Genomic DNA, 17108 nt, shown 5'->3' with positions numbered 1-17108 from the left:
GAATATGAGTAATCAGCTGTACTTATCTCATTTATGTGATTAACCCTTGGAAAACTGCACAGGAATTGACCATGTGCCTACCACGATTTCACATTTTCTTCATGTAGTTTAGGATGCGTAGCTTTTTATTGTGCTGTATGTGATATGAAATATGTAAATTAAAATCAGATTTTATGTTTGAGCTTAAAGGGTTTTTACCAAGCTTATGAAAAGCAAAATGTACCTATCCTTTATCCCAAAGTAGTACTGTAATTACTCCCTGTCTTCACGGAGCACAGTTCTGCTATTGAGAAGCTGCATTGCTTCCCAGCATGAGAAACACAATCTTGCCACCGGGAGAAAGCTAGGGGACAGCGGGTTTATAAGATTATGCCCCATACATTAGGAATGGGACGAGAGGAGATGAGCATAGGACATTCACACAAGCAAGGGATAGACATCAAAAGTATGGCCACCTCACTAAATGCCCCCACTACAGAAGCATCTCCTCCACAGACAGTACATTAGCATAGAACTAGTCTTACTATATGTAAACCATTTTCAATCAATTTTTAAAGATTATATACCCCCCCCTTCCAAGTTCATGAACAACTAACATATAAAAAAAATGTTTTTTTTTACTTTGAGTACTTTTGTTAAAGGGAAACTGTCGCTCGATTGTTGCCCAATCAAAGGCAGCTTGAATCCAAGCCTGGCTGAATGATTGCAGCCAGTTATGTCTGTCGGAAACATTCCAGCATTTCAGAGAAAATAAAGTTTGAAGAGCCTATCGGGGAGCAGAAGAATAGTTGTGACTAGTCCGACACCACCCCTGGCCTGCTTGTCATTGCACTGCGCTACGTGATGGATAGGTTCTCCCTTTTGTGTACATAGGGAGAGACCTGTCAATCAGCTAGAGTGGTGCAAGAAGAAACCAGCCGGGAGCTCGTTTCAGAGAGAAATATACCTAGCTGCAGTCCTGCAGTCAGGCTCTGATTTATGTTGCTCGTGGTTTTAGCTACATGCATGAATTACAGGTTTCCTTTAATAAAAAAAAAGTGGAACAAGCTGCCACGGGAGGTGGTGAGTTCTCCTTCAATGGAAGTCTTCAAACACAGACTGTACAGACATCTGTCTGAGATGGTTTAGTGACTCCTGCATTGAGCAGAGGGTTCGACACGATGACCCCGGAGGTCCCCTCCAACTCTAACATTCTATGATTCCATTCCAGAACCCCTAATATGTCGTCTCTAACTGGCTCAGTGACTTTCATGTACCAGCACTTTCTACAGACCATGCAAGTTCCCTTGTTCCTTGTGCTGACATACTGATGGTGAGGAGACAGTGATTTACCCCTTCCTCCACTGCAGAGTCTGTTTTAGGTTCTAAACTCACAAATAGCTTTTGTGATCTATCCTTCCTTCCCCGCTGCCTCTGTGCTTTCCTTCTTGTCTATTCAGTGCAGCCCATGAGATGGGTCCTCTATGAAGACTTGGATGCTTTCTCCCCTCTACACACACTAGTCTGCCATATACAGCCACAATCACCTACCCATCTGCATCTGCTATCTAAGCTATAACAGAATCAACAGCACAGCCAACTATGTATAGGAGTTATGCTACTTTCACAACACATTCGTGCCTCTCTTACTTTCTTCGTCGGAGGCACATGATATTGTGGTACTGTGTTGGCAGATGTTTATGATCTATGTGACCACCCGGTATTAGTGATGTGATTTGGAGTCTGAGAATGTTTGTTTTTTTAGCAGTATGAATTGCATTTGTATGGTAAGAAATTGGAATGAAATTCGTGGAACTCCTGAAGGGTAGACACAATTGTATTAAATCAAAGAAGCACAAAGTTTGAGATGAGCCTTTCCAAAATCCAATACAATGACCACTAGCCCCTCAAATTGACTGTGTTGAAATGAAAAGGAGTTACAAACCGTATCATAAAAGATTAATTGTATACAATATCATTGCAACATTTCAATCTTCATCATATGATCTGTGACAAACAAGTTTATGACTTGTATGAATGATGCTCAGGTGATGATCACCTGCTTAGATTTGGTCATCTTCGGTTTAAGGTTATTTATATACCAGTTAGAGGAGGGTTTTTTTAGTTATACCATTTGTATAGATACAGAGATTAGATTACGCACTTGTGACAAACGAGTGACATGTGACCAAGAATTACAAAAGTTAATGTTCTACATAAATGTACATAATGATAAAACCTTAGTAATGGGGGAAAAAACACCCCAAAACATCTAATAGTCTGGGAAAGATTTGTAAGGCCCTGGAAAATGGATTTGTGAGAGCATTGGACCTTTTCAAAGTCCAGTTATAGGGTTTCATGGCATCTTGGACATCCATCCCAGCTTTCAAACCAAAGCTCAGCATCTACAAAAAAGTTTTGACTTTGTGTTTCAAGGTGACCTTATATAAACTGCTGGCTGAAGGTCTTTCTCACAACTGCCCTATAGCATTCATGGTCTTTTTTTTTGGCCAACCTAGGAAGTTTAATAGAAAGAGTAAAAGATGCTGGGAGACACTGCAAATCCAACATTCCTCATCCTTGTTCCCCTGACTTCTGCCATCAAGGAAATATACATCTTCGACTGATGGCTTCGTTGAGTTTTCCCTTTATGTGTACTAGCACCTTTTACAATCCTAGCACAAGACATCCCTTATTACCAGGGGAATTACAGCCCATGCAGCATTAAGCTAAAATGTATTGAGGTACAGAGACCCGCCGGCTCCCTGCATTGCAATACATGCCACCGGCCAATCACAGGCCAGCAGCTGACGTTGGGGTGCCCATCACAGCGGCGCATGGCAGTGACCTCACGCAACGCCCGTGACGAACACACCGATATCAGCTGCAGACCTCTGCGCCAGCTATGGAAGAATAAACCGCACGTCTTCGGAGCAGAGAAAGGTAAAAAGAGTTGTTTATTTCATTTTTAAATGTGTTGGAGAAAAGCTGCAGAATGGATGGCGTTATTACTGGAAGGAGCCAAGGATGGGGGACATCAGACCAGGAAGGGGCCCAGGATGGGGGATATTATTAAAGGTAGAGGCCCAGGATGGGGGACTTCATTAGACCAGGAAGGGGAAAGGATGGGGGACATTATTACAGGAAGGGGAAAGGATAGGGGACATTATTACAGGAAAGAGTGAGGATGGTGAACATTATTAAAGGATGGGGCCATCACGTTATTACAGGAAGTATCCCAGGATGGGGGACATTATGAATAATAGAGGGCCAGCATAGGGGACATTATTACAAGAAGGAGCCCAAGATGTGGGACATTATTACAGGAAGGAGCCCAGGATGGGCTACATTATTACAGAAAGGTGCCGATAAAGAGGAGCATTACTATATAGGGGACACATTTCTTTATAGGATTTAGAACTTTAAAAGATCCCATATATCTTACCAACATGATTGTGGGGGCCCAAATCCAAATTTTACACCAGATCCCATTGGACTCTAGCTCAGCCACTGCTTATTACAGTTACGTTGTGGCTTGGTGTGCTACTGAATGGTTTCTGTATTGTTCTCTAGAAGCAATATTTCTTGTAGTAATATAGTTTAAGATGGAACCTGTTATCATATAATTATGGAAGACAAATAGGGCCATTAACTTTTTTAGCACCATATTACAGATCCATGTATCATAGTCCAGTATCTGCTATGTTTATGAAGCCTTAATTTAGTCATTGGAAATTTTAGACAACAGTTGGGTACCAATTCTTGGTTGGCCTCTGTTCGTTGTGACGCGCCCCCTGGGCCATATTCTTTAGGGGGAATATCCGGAGCCGGATCAGATGGGAGTTGTAGTCTTCCGAGTGGCTGTGACCCGGTCCGTGCCCAGGGTGTCAAACTCAGTTGTATGTGGCAGTCCTACAGATGTTAATAAGTTCTTAATGTCGACTACGCCACCCGTTGTATTGCGGTCACTACGGCCGCCGCTGCAGCAGGGTCCGCTGAGGCTGATGGTGTAGGTGCAGCTTTGGTGATATAACCCCCAACGGGTGGGGTATAGCCTCAGGGGGATCAGGTGCAGAGGATGGGGGTTGTGGTGATGCAGTGTAGACGGCAATCAGAGACAGAGTCGGGTTATGCAGTTTAGGATGTTTACTCACTGCTGATGTTCCGGTCACTCCAGCTTCGAGTGACCTCCCGAGCCGTGCTGCGTCCACCAGGTTCTGGATCCAGCCAACCCCCAAATAAGTCCGGAGCGTGACCCTGAGCTCTCCTTCCTCTGTCCTTTCTCTGGCCGTCCCCACTATTGATCCACCCAGGTCCAGCTCCCTCGGGCCTTCTGTTGGGAGACCCTTGGCCTTGGGTTCCCTGACCCTCCACGTGGTATGCCTTCGTGGTGGATGTGGTGGGTGGCCGTGGCAGACGCTGCCCACGGCCTCCGGTCTCTGGCTGGGGTGTGTTTTTGCCCCCACCAGCTTGGGTTCCGGTACCCTGTGCCGACTCTTCACCCGGGGATTTAATTTGGGTTCTTAGAGTCCTCTTCTTCTGTTTCCCCCTCTGGGTCTCTCTTTCTCCTCTCTCACTCTGGGTCTCTCTTCTCCTCAGCTCGCTGACTTTCTCTCTGCAACTGACCCTGTTCTTAGTTGGTGCCCACCTTATATACACCCTCTATGTGTGAGCTCAGGTGACCAGCACCCAATGAGCTCCTATCTTTACCCAGGCTGCTCCCCCTATCTGCCCCTACACTACTTGGGATGTACCACCCCCCTCCCACTCCAGCCAGGAACAGACTCGGTCGTACCTGCACATTTCTAAGTGGGAGTACCGTCGGTCTGCTCCTCGGAAATGGGATGTGTGTAGTGCATGCAGCCTACCGAGCTCAGTTCCACACTCCTTCCTTACCCGGGAGTGGAATATCACACCTCTGGGTTGAGGTGCAATACCCCTGTAGCAGCCGAATCCTCAGGGTGCTACATTCCCCCCTGGTAAATCACAGCACGTCCTCGGGCTGTAAGACAAAAACATCCAAACATACAAATTTTTTTTTTTTCCATAAAAACATGTAAAACATATAAAACATCATATAAATTAGCAGCATCAATAAAACTTTTTATAATAAACATTCTCGTCGTCTCTTGCTCCTCCTCCGGTCACTGGGCAACTGTTGACCGGGCAAAGTGCGACAGTTCTTTTCCTTAAGGTGGTTTTACAGTAAAACCAGTAGGGGGCGCTTTAGGAAGCGCAACTATGTACAAGGGACAGTGTGGCCGCTCTCAGTCCTCGGTCAGTGGGATTAAGGGTAAACGGGTGAACAGTTCACATCAGCTGGTCCCAACGGGGACTATATTTGCAGTAACAGTTTCTTTGTACCCCGGTCGGGTAACTATTTACAGCACCTGCTCCGCTGTACTTAACGACGTCTTCCTCCTGCTCTTTCTTTGGGGATCTTAGCTTCAGACCCGTCCGGGTCCTCTTGCTCTTCCTCCTCACATCGCAGCTCCTCCTCTGTCAGGCGATGCACATGGAGGGCGTAAGGTCCTTTGGCACACTTGTGCCGGGTAAAGGTGACCTCGTCCCCGATGTAAAGGTCACGACCTCTGTGCCCCTCCGGCAGATGGGACTCCACGTCTCTGCGCGTGACAAAGACGTCGCCGGGGGTGTTGTGGTCTCGGATGAAGCCCCACCCGTGCTGCATGTTGAACTTGATTACAGTCCCGGTGGTGCGGGGACTGTGCGCTGCACGGGGGTCCCTCCTGGTCCGGCTCTTCTGCTCGGCGCTCCTTATTTGGGCCTGTTGTTCCCGGACCCGCCTCTCTCTCCGCTCCTTCGCAAACTCCTCGAGCTGCTGTCGGCAGCACTCAGCACGCTCCGCTGCAGCTGCCCGGGTTTCTTGAGTGAACCCCATTAGATCTTCTCCGGTGGGGTCCCACTCAAATTGGGTCTCTTCAAGCGGGGGCGAGATCCTTATCACGGGCTTCGGAGCCGGAATCAGGGGTGCACACATGGCCCCAACCCTCCTCTGGTGCTCCAGTCCATAATATTCCTGGGGCCAGATGAAAGGCTGCCCGTCCGGCCCCGTGTGCTGGGCAAACAAGTCCTCTCCCAGACGCGGCACCCTTGGTTTTACGGGCGCGGGCGCGGTGGTGGTGGCGCCCGGGTTGCCCAGGCCTTGCGGCCAGGCCTGGGGTATCTGGAAGGTAAAGGGCACCGTAAGGACGGCGGCGCCCTGGGCTACTTGGCCCTGCGACCAGGCCGGGGGCTCCGCGGAGGTAGGGGGCGCTGTTGGTATTGCGGCGCCCGGGAATTCTAGGCCCTGCGACCAGGCTGGTGTTGCTTCCTGTTTTGCCACGCTCGGGGTCGTTGCGCATGGCGTCACAGGGGTCGCGGCGGCGGCTTCCGGTTGGGGCCTAGTCTGCGTCGGTGACATGGCGTTTTCGGGCACAGCAGGGGGACTTTCGGGCTCTGCGACGGGGAGCTGGGGCAGGTACGCGGTTTCCCGGTTTGGGGTATAGACGTCCCCTTTACCTGCCTCCATGCGTTCGGCTCCCTTCTCGGCGCCGTCTCCGGCCTTGGGTCCTCCCGCGCCATCCTCAGAGGCGGTCTGTCTCCTCATCTTGGCTGGCGTGCTCCGGGTCTTGGTTTGCTGGGCCATCTCTCGGCTCCACTCCGCCAATGTCTCTCGCTGTACCCGGGCCATCCTCCGTGCGAGGCCCTCCAGGGCAGTCTGTGCACACTCCCGGTCTCGGGGGAGCTGTGCGAGGACCTCCACTAGGCCTAGTGGGGTCGTGGTTTCCAGCAGGCTCCTGACCAACGGGTCGGTGCTGCTCTGCTCTTCTTCCAGCAGGCTCCTGGCCAGCGGGCCGGTGCTGCTCTGCTCTCCCTCCTCGGTTTCTAGCAGGCTCCTGGCCAACGGGCCGGTGCTGCTCTGCTTTCTCGCCATCTCCGGGTAAGCTCCTCCGATATTCTTCTCCAGGCCTCTTGCCTCCGGGTGCGCTCGCTCCAGACCGCTCCAGGCGACACCCATCTTTTCTCTCTCCTTTCGTCTCCTCCCCCCTCGAGGGCGGTCCCGGGGCAACTTGGTGACTGTCAGCTCCAGGGGGAGTTCTTTCACGCTGACAGACACCTCTAGCATCACAGTCTCTGTTGGTGGGGGCGGTTTCCACTTTTGGCGCCATTTTCGGTCCTGGCCCACGATGGGAGGTGGCCTCTCGCCACCCTCTGGCACGCCCATAATGGCGTCCGCTCTTCCAAGGCGGGAAACCTTTGGAAATGGCGGGAATCGCTTCCCAGTGGCGGGAAACTCTGCAGATGGCGGGAAAAAGCTGTTAATGGCGGACAACCGGCGGGAATCGACTGGTGATGGGGTCCGATGGCGGGGACCCTCCGGAACCGGCAGGAGACTTCTTTTTGAGGTAAACTTGCACTTTTCTTCAGGCACGCAGTACCCGGGTGTTGCGGGCACGTAATCCTGCCGACTACGCCAAAGTTGACGCGCCCCCTGGGCCATATTCTTTAGGGGGAATATCCGGAGCCGGATCAGATGGGAGTTGTAGTCTTCCGAGTGGCTGTGACCCGGTCCGTGCCCAGGGTGTCAAACTCAGTTGTATGTGGCAGTCCTACAGATGTTAATAAGTTCTTAATGTCGACTACGCCACCCGTTGTATTGCGGTCACTACGGCCGCCGCTGCAGCAGGGTCCGCTGAGGCTGATGGTGTAGGTGCAGCTTTGGTGATATAACCCCCAACGGGTGGGGTATAGCCTCAGGGGGATCAGGTGCAGAGGATGGGGGTTGTGGTGATGCAGTGTAGACGGCAATCAGAGACAGAGTCGGGTTATGCAGTTTAGGATGTTTACTCACTGCTGATGTTCCGGTCACTCCAGCTTCGAGTGACCTCCCGAGCCGTGCTGCGTCCACCAGGTTCTGGATCCAGCCAACCCCCAAATAAGTCCGGAGCGTGACCCTGAGCTCTCCTTCCTCTGTCCTTTCTCTGGCCGTCCCCACTATTGATCCACCCAGGTCCAGCTCCCTCGGGCCTTCTGTTGGGAGACCCTTGGCCTTGGGTTCCCTGACCCTCCACGTGGTATGCCTTCGTGGTGGATGTGGTGGGTGGCCGTGGCAGACGCTGCCCACGGCCTCCGGTCTCTGGCTGGGGTGTGTTTTTGCCCCCACCAGCTTGGGTTCCGGTACCCTGTGCCGACTCTTCACCCGGGGATTTAATTTGGGTTCTTAGAGTCCTCTTCTTCTGTTTCCCCCTCTGGGTCTCTCTTTCTCCTCTCTCACTCTGGGTCTCTCTTCTCCTCAGCTCGCTGACTTTCTCTCTGCAACTGACCCTGTTCTTAGTTGGTGCCCACCTTATATACACCCTCTATGTGTGAGCTCAGGTGAGCAGCACCCAATGAGCTCCTATCTTTACCCAGGCTGCTCCCCCTATCTGCCCCTACACTACTTGGGATGTACCACCCCCCTCCCACTCCAGCCAGGAACAGACTCGGTCGTACCTGCACATTTCTAAGTGGGAGTACCGTCGGTCTGCTCCTCGGAAATGGGATGTGTGTAGTGCATGCAGCCTACCGAGCTCAGTTCCACACTCCTTCCTTACCCGGGAGTGGAATATCACACCTCTGGGTTGAGGTGCAATACCCCTGTAGCAGCCGAATCCTCAGGGTGCTACAGTTGTACCTTGGAATATACATTATCCAGGTTTAGTCTCCATTACTTTGCACAAAGCTGCCAGTTTCCCTATGAAGTGATGAGATTCAGATTTACGTGATTGTGTATCATCAAGCTGAGTTGTATTAATTTCACGTGTAATTTTAGTAAACCTCACCCAAACTGGATAAGTATGAAATGTTGCCCTTTCCAGGAAAGATGGTGTAAGGCTGACATAGCTCTTGGGTGTTGTCTCGTTGCATGAGCTGGGTGTGTCGGAGGATTCACAATCATGGAGCCACCCTATTACTTACTGGGCACAGTGTGAGAGATAAATAGTAATTTGTGCTTGGGTTTACACACCATTTACTGTACAAAGTGTATAATATAGAAGGAGTTTTCTTTTTGCAGGTATCTATTTTGTGACCTGTCAACCACCCCTGTCAGAAGGGTCACACCAATATTGGAATACGTTGGAACATCTATGTCAAAAGGAAATATGGAAACCTATAAATGTGTTCTCTACTGACAAGTCCGAGACATTCCCCCCTATTATCAATATACTCCTTTATTATTTAAAACAATGTTCCTCTTCAGAAATCTCATTTTCAAAGCGATTAGGGAATTCCGAATTAATAGGGGCAAGCTGCGCTTTTCAGAATTGTCATCAGCCAGAGTGGAGAACAGACCATAAAAAGCATCTCTTGCCTTGGAGGACCTGGCTCGTCCATGCATTATGTAAAAAGTCCATTAATAGCAATAAGAACTATGTAATGCTTAATCTCACCTGTGGTGGTGCTGTAGCAAAATGAATCACTTGCTTCTGGATTTTCCTCCACGTTTCAGCTGATCACCAGGGATTTCTGCATGAAAATAGCTTGCAAAGTTTACACATCCCTGTTAAAATGCCAGGTTTTTGTCATGTAAAAAAAAATCATATCAAGAAGAATCATTTCAGAACTTTTTCCACCTTAATCTGTACAAATCAACTGAAAAATAAACTGAAATCCTTAAGGGGGGAAATAAAAATAACAAAACTAAAATTTGATTGTATAAGTGTGAACACCTCTTATAATTGAGGATGTGGTTGTGTTCAGAAATTAGCCACTCACATTTACTCATGTTACGTAGTAATCAGTACATGATCGCCATCATTTACAGCAATTTCTGATTAACACCATATAAATTTTAACTGTTTAAGTAGGATTTTCCTGATATTTTCTTTTGTGACATTTTAAAGCAAAAACTGAAGTCCGTAAACTGCTTACAACACAGCAAAGGGATCTCACTGTTGAAAATTATCAGTCAGGAGAAAAATCCAGTAAAAATCCAGGGCATTATATATTGTACTATGGAACACTTTCAAGACGTCATCAAGAAATGGCTTCAATTTGGACAACAGTGACTACCTAGAATTGGACATCTCTCAAAAAATGATGAAAAGATGAGAAGAAAATTGGTCAACGAGGCTGACAAGAGGTCTCCAGCAATATTAAATGAGCTGCAGGAGTTTCTGGCAAGTACTGGTTGTGATAACAATCTCCCACATTCTTAATATGTCTTGCATGTGGGGTAGGTTGGCAAAATAGAAGCCTTTTCCTGATGAGAAAAACAACCAAGCCTGGCTGTGTTTTTCTAAAATCTAAATCAAATCTTCCAAAAGAATGTGAGAAAACATGTTCTGGTCTGATAAGACCAAGGTGGAAATCTTCGGCCATAATTCCAAAATGTATATTTGGTGCAAAGCCAACACTATGCACCATCAAAAGAACACCATATGCACAGTGAAGCATGGTGGAGGCCGCATTGTGCTTTAGGTAGGTTTTTTGGCAGCTGAAACTTTGGCTTTAGTTAAGGTGGGGAGAATCATGAATAGTTCAAAATAACAGTCCATTTTGCATCAAAACCTGCAGGCCTCTGCTATAGAGCTGAAGATGGAGAAGAATTTCACCTTTCAGTTGACCGCGACACGTAGAGACTGGGGTTGAGCGAGTATGTTCTGTTTGAATATGCTCGGGCCAAGCTCCGAGTATTTATAGCTGCTCGGTGATAAGGTTAAATCGCTCTCGTGTGCATGATTTGCAACTGTTTGACAGCTTTATTACATGTGAGGAATGTGTAAGAAATAGACATTCCTCACATGTAATAAAACTGTCTAACAGTTGCAAATCATGCACACGGGAGTGATTTAACCATATCACCGAGCAGCTGTAAATACTAGGAGCTCGGCCCGAGCATACTCGGCGAAAGGGTTAATAGAACATACTTGCTCAACACTAGGAGACCTCCAAATCAACAAAAGAATGGCTTCACCGGAAAAATAAGTACGTTTTGGAATGGCCCAGACCTGAATCTAATTGAAAACCTATGGGTGACTTGAAGAGGGCGCTGTACACAGGAGATGCCCTCGCAATCTGACAGATATGCAGCTACTACAAGGAAGAATGGGTGAAGATTGCCTTTTCTAGACATGCCATGCCAATAGACTCCTACCCAAAAAGACTGAATGCTGACATCAATTCAAAAGGTACCTCCACAAAGTATTAGTTTAAGGGTGTTCAGATTTACGCAATCACCTTATTTTAGTTTTTTCCCCCAACTGAAAACATTTCAGTTTATTTTTCATTTGAACTGTACAAATTATGGGTGACATTAATGGTGGAAAAGTTCTGAAATTATGCTTTTAACAAGGGTGTGTAGACTTTTTATATTTACTATAAGTATTTATAATCTATATATATATAATCGTCTTATCCCATCTGTCTGTCTGTCCTGGAAATCCCGCGTCGCTCATTGGTCCGGCAGCGGCCAATCAGCGCCCCGGGATTTCTGAAAAAAGATGGCAGCCGTTAGCGGCTCATCTGCGGGACGGAGATGCAGCCGGGAGATGACCGGCGCGAGGCGCTCATCTCCCGGCCGGTAGCAGCAGAAGGACCTCGACCGCCGGCGCCGCTGACCTCCATGCGGAAGCGAGGACCGGGGAGCGGCGCTGCGGGTCGGGATACTTCTGCTGCGAGCGCCCGCTCATGTCCTGGGTTCTCGCAGCGGAAGTAGCCACACAGGCAGCAGCGCTGACATCCATGCGGCTAGGGTGTCAAGGGAGGACCGGGGAGCGGCGCTACGGGTCGGGATACTTCTGCTGCGAGCGCCTGCTCATGTCCCGGGTTCTCGCAGCGGAAGGAGCCGCACAGGCAGCGGCGCTCCCCGGTCCTCACCAATACGATTCGATGATTGGTCGCGGTCTTCGGCCGCGACCAATCACCGATCTTGCCGCAAAAATTAAACACCGCTGTGCTGATTGGTCGCGGACGCTGCCCGCGACCAATCACCAATTTGGGCGCCACATTTAAATAGCGCCCGCGACCAATCACCGATCTTGGCGCCACATTTAAACACTGCTATGCTGATTGGTCGCGGACGCTGCCCGCGACCAATCACCGATTTTGGCGCCACATTTAAATCGCGTCCGCTATTTAAATATGGCGCACAAATCGGTGATTGGTCGCGGTCTTCGGCAAAAGTTAAACACCGCTGTGCTGATTGGTCGCGGACGCTGCCCGCGACCAATCACCGATTTGGGCGCCACATTTAAATAGCGCCCGCGACCAATCACCGATCTTGCAGACACATTTAAACACCGCTGTGCTGATTGGTCGCGGACGCTATTTAAATGTGGCGCCCAAATCGGTGATTGGTCGCGGGCAGCGCCCCTCGACCAATCAGCGATTTTGAACACAAATGTCAGGACCTTAGTAACACCATGCGGCTACTGTCGGGAGATCAGCGGCTAGGGTGTCAAGGGAGGACCGGGGAGCGGCGCTGCGGGTCGGGATACTTCTGCTGCGAGCAGTCGCTCATGTGCCGGCTTCTCGCAGCGGAAGTAGCGGTACAGGCAGCGGCGCTCCCCAGTCCTCACCAATACGATTCGCTGATTGGTCGGGTGCGGAGACCGCGACCAATCAGTGATCTTGGCGCTAAAGTTAAACACCGCTGTGCTGATTGGTCGCGGCCGGCCACCGCAACCAATCAGCGATTTTGGTGCCAATTTGAAACACCGCTCTTCTGATTGGTCGCGGTCGACAGCCACGACCAATGAGCGATATTGGTGCCATATTTAAACACCGCTCTGCTCATTGGTCGAGGTTACCGGTCACGAATAACCAGCATTATTGGCGCCAAATTTAAACACCGCTCTGCTGATTGGTCGCGACCGCCGGCCGCAACCAATCAGCGTTATTGCCGCCAAATTTTAACACCGCTTTGCTGATTGGTCGTGGTTGCCGGCCTCGACCAATCAGTGATTTTGGCGCCAAATTTAAACACCGCTCTGCTGATTGCGCCTGGTCGGCCGCATACCTATTCTAGAATACCCGATGCGTTAGAATCAGGCCACCATCTAGTTAGTAATAATTAGTTGGAGAGTAGGCCTTCCAGATAAATGATAGCAAGCAATAGAGATTTTAAACCTATTGGAAAGTTTCAAAACAATAGAAAAAGAGAAGACCACAGTACCGTATTCATCACCACATCAGAAAGCAATGATGTGTAGGTGTCGCTGATATGCCATGCCTTAGATTTTAGGTTGAGCAATATTTGTGATGTTTCTACACTAGTTTTTTCTTTGATATGAGATTAATTATATTTTTCACATTTTTTTTTTTTTAGGACCTTGCCTACCACTTTTTAGCCTTTGTATTTTATTTTGGGGCCTTCGTTCTGGAAGCTGCTGTGACATCTCTAGCAAGTCTAATGAGATATGAAAACTCGACTGTTATCCATCTAGATAATCGCAGGATTGGACTGAATGTTGCAGCAACGGTAAGATATTGAATGATGAAATATACTAATTGTTAGGCTCTGTTCACATCAGCGTTCCTTTGGCAGCCCAGTCAGCAGCTCCATCGGCATATACGGCAATTTTGATGGTGGAAATGGCACTGAACAAACTAATTTTTCGAAATATGGAAAAAAAATTGAAAAGTATAGTATATTAGAAAGTGCTGAATTTTTTTTATTTATGTAGTGATTCATTTTCTACTGTATATAAAAAAAACAGTGACACAGTGGGTTAGCGGATCAAATTGGCCTATTAATGCCGAATTCAATTTTAATGGAACTTCTACAAAATGGATGGTGTGACAAAGTCACTGGCAGAGTGTCGGAAGGGTGATATGTTTCACTGAGGCTATTAGCCTCAGTGATGTAAAACTGGAAGTCTTCTCCTGCATGGTGCTGAGAGGGTTAATCAGGCATATTTAAAGGGAACCTGTCATGTCCTAGTTGCTATGTACACTGCCCCCAATGATTTGTTAGTGATGCAATGTGCTTCACTGCTGGGGAGACTAGATCATAGTTGCTGGAGTGAGGGACTCAAAAAAATCCCCTCTGATGTAGATAGTTCAGCACTGACACCACTAGATCGAAGTAGATTCCAGGATCCTCATACTCACTGCTGTCTAGACGCCTCTACTGGCTTACTGGCTTTTTATTGTTTTTCTTATGCTTTTTTATGCAATTGCTCATGTTTTTAATGGAGCAAACATCACAAGTCAAAATATATATATATGTATGTGTGTGTGTGTGTGTGTGTGTGTGTGTGTGTATGTATATGTATGTGTGTGTGTATATATATATATATATATATATATATATATATATATATATATATATATATATATATATATATAAATAAATTTTGTAATATATATATACATATATAATACATTTTGTAATATATATATACATATATAATACATTTTGTAATATATACAGTCATATGAAAAAGTTTGGGCACCCCTATTAATCTTAAGCTTAATGTTCTATAAAAATTGGTGTTTTTGCAACAGCTATTTCAGTTTGATATATGTAATAACTGTTGGATACAGTAATGTTTCTGCCTTGAAATGAGGTTCATTGTACTAACAGAAAATGTGCAATCTGCATTCAAACAAAATTTGACAGGTGCATAAGTATGGGCACCTCACCAGAAAAGTGACATTAATAGTTAGTAGATCCTCCTTTTGCAAAAATAACAGCCTCTAGTCGCTTCCTGTAGCTTTTAATGAGTTCCTGGATCCTGGATGAAGGTATTTTTGACCATTCCTCTTTACAAAACAATTTCAGTTCAGTTAAGTTTGATGGTCGCCGAGCATGGACAGCCCTCTTCAAATGATCCCACAGATGTTCAATGATATTCAGGTCTGGGGACTGGGATGGCCATTCCAGAACATCGTAGTTGTTCCTCTGCATGAATGCCTGAGTAGATTTGGAGCGGTGTTTTGGATCATTGTCTTGCTGAAAGATCCATCCACTTTGTAACTTCATATTTATCACTGATTCTTGAACACTATTGTCAAGAATCTGCTGATACTGAGTGAAATCCATGCGTCCCTCAACTTTAACAAGATTCCCAGTGCCAGCATTGACCACACAGCCCCAAAGCATGATGGAACCTCCACCAAATTTTACTGTGGGTAGCAAGTGTTTTTCTTTGAATGCTGTGTTTTTTTGCCGCCATGCATAACGCCTTTTTGTATGACCAAATAACTCAATCTTGATTTCATCAGTCCACAGGACCTTCTTCCAAAAAGAAATTGGCTTCTCCAAATGTGCTTTTGCATACCTCAGCCAACTCTGTTTGTGGCGTGCTTGCAGAAACGGCTTCTTTCGCATCACTCTCCCATACAGCTTCTCCTTGTGCAAAGTGCCTTGTATAGTTGACCGATGCACAGTGACACCATCTGCAGCAAGTTGATGCTGCAGCTCTCTGGAGGTGGTCTGAGGATTGTCCTTGACTGATCTCACCATTCTTCTTCTCTGCCTTTCTGATGTTTTTCTTGGCCTGCCACTTCTGGCCTTAACAAGAACTGTCCCTGTGTTCTTCCATTTCCTTACTATGTTCCTCACAGTGGAAACTGACAGGTTAAATCTCTGAGACAGCTTTTTGTATGCTTCCCCTGAACAACTATGTTGAATAATCTTTGTTTTCAGATCATTTGACAGTTGTTTTGAGGAGCACATGATGCCACTCTTCAGAGGAGATTCAAACAGGAGAACAACTTGCAAGTGGCCACTTTAAGTAGCTTTTCTCATGATTGCATACACCTGTCTATAAAGTTCAAAGCTCCATGAGGTTACAAAACCAAAAAAAGTGCTTTAGTAAGTCAGTAAAAAGTAGGTAGGAGTATTTAAAACAAGAAAATGATAAGGGTGCCCATACTTATGCACCTTTCAAATTTTGTTTGAATGCAGATTGCACATTTTCTGTTAGTACAATAAACCTCATTTCAAGGCAGAAACATTACTGTGTCCAACAGTTATTACATATATCAAACTGAAATAGCTGTTGCAAAAACACCAATTTTTATAAAACATTAAGCTTAAGATTAATAGGGGTGCCCAAACTTTTTCATATGACTGTATATAAATTTTATAATATATGTATATATAAATTTTGTGCAGTACATTCTGATGATTCTGTCGGCTGCTCCGTCACTGGCTGAGACTTGTGGACATACAGGAAAATTTGAATTCAATGAAAACTGCTCAATCAGAGCTATGTGTAATTTTTTATATTACAGAAAGCGATAATAAAAAAACTCACTTTATTAATTAAAAAAAAATAATTTTACAAAGTGGCCGAGCTTTCTCCCTGTCACCCTTCATTAAAGGGGATATCCGTTCCTGTTGTTCAGCTGCCTCTGCTGACGTCACGTCGACAGAGCGGAGGCTTCTTTTCCGCTCCACTGTGTTGACAGGGCGAGATTGGCAACGTCATTCTGATTGACAGCTGGATTCCCACTGTCTAACTGGGGGAGAAGGCTGTCAATCAGAATGAGTCGGATATCATTCTCTGCCCCGTCAGCAGAGGCAGCTGAATTGCCGACAGGAACGGTCTGTGACTGCTCTGTGCCGGAGAAGAACACCGCCGGGCACACCAGGCAGGTAAGTAGCAATTACCAGCCTGTTCGTGCTTAGGCACATTTTTTGTTTTTCATAAAGTCCCGGATATCCCCTATTCCTGTATGTCCACAAGTCTCAGCCAATGACGGAGCAGCCTACAGAATGTACAGCACAAAAGTGGTGTAAATTATAACAGTTCTCCAGTGACCTTAGACATTCCTGTAATAATTTGTCACTTCTGTGTTGTACATTATGGTGGCTGTCGGGGGCGCTCTTTTACTCCTCTCCCCGCGGAGCTCCGCCCACTCTTCACAATGTCGGTGCTGCGGACAGGACTGTGGACAAATCGGAAGAGTCACATTCTGGCAAAACTGAACAATCAGCGATAAGGGGAATTTTTTATATTACATAAAGCGACAATAAAAATGTAAAATAAATAACAGCGTAAAAATACATAAATTATATAACAGTGTAAAGAAATCATTTTTGACTTGTGATGTTTGCTCCATTAAAAACATGAGCAATTGCATAAAAAAGCATAAGAAAAGCATTAAAAAGCCAGTAGAGGCGACTAGCAGTGAGT

At 46.8% G+C, this 17108-nt stretch overlaps 1 protein-coding gene across 2 annotated transcripts in view; it reads left to right on the top strand.

Moving 5' to 3' along the window:
- The window catches only part of MAL2 (mal, T cell differentiation protein 2), a 77520-nt gene that overhangs the window by 40477 nt on the left and 19935 nt on the right, over nucleotides 1-17108 (top strand). For both annotated transcript variants that reach the window (XM_073679822.1, XM_073679823.1), the window contains exon 3: nucleotides 13289-13441. In XM_073679822.1, coding sequence (XP_073535923.1) covers nucleotides 13289-13441 — 153 coding nt within the window. The remainder of the gene's footprint in view (nucleotides 1-13288; nucleotides 13442-17108) is intronic.

This window comes from Phyllobates terribilis, unplaced genomic scaffold, assembly GCF_046119375.1.
Source record: "Phyllobates terribilis strain yellow unplaced genomic scaffold, ASM4611937v1 Scaffold_4__5_contigs__length_816908805, whole genome shotgun sequence".
Classification (NCBI taxonomy): domain Eukaryota; kingdom Metazoa; phylum Chordata; class Amphibia; order Anura; family Dendrobatidae; genus Phyllobates; species Phyllobates terribilis.
The sequence above is the reverse complement of the archived record's forward strand: the minus strand, read 5'-3'. Positions and strand labels throughout refer to the sequence as shown.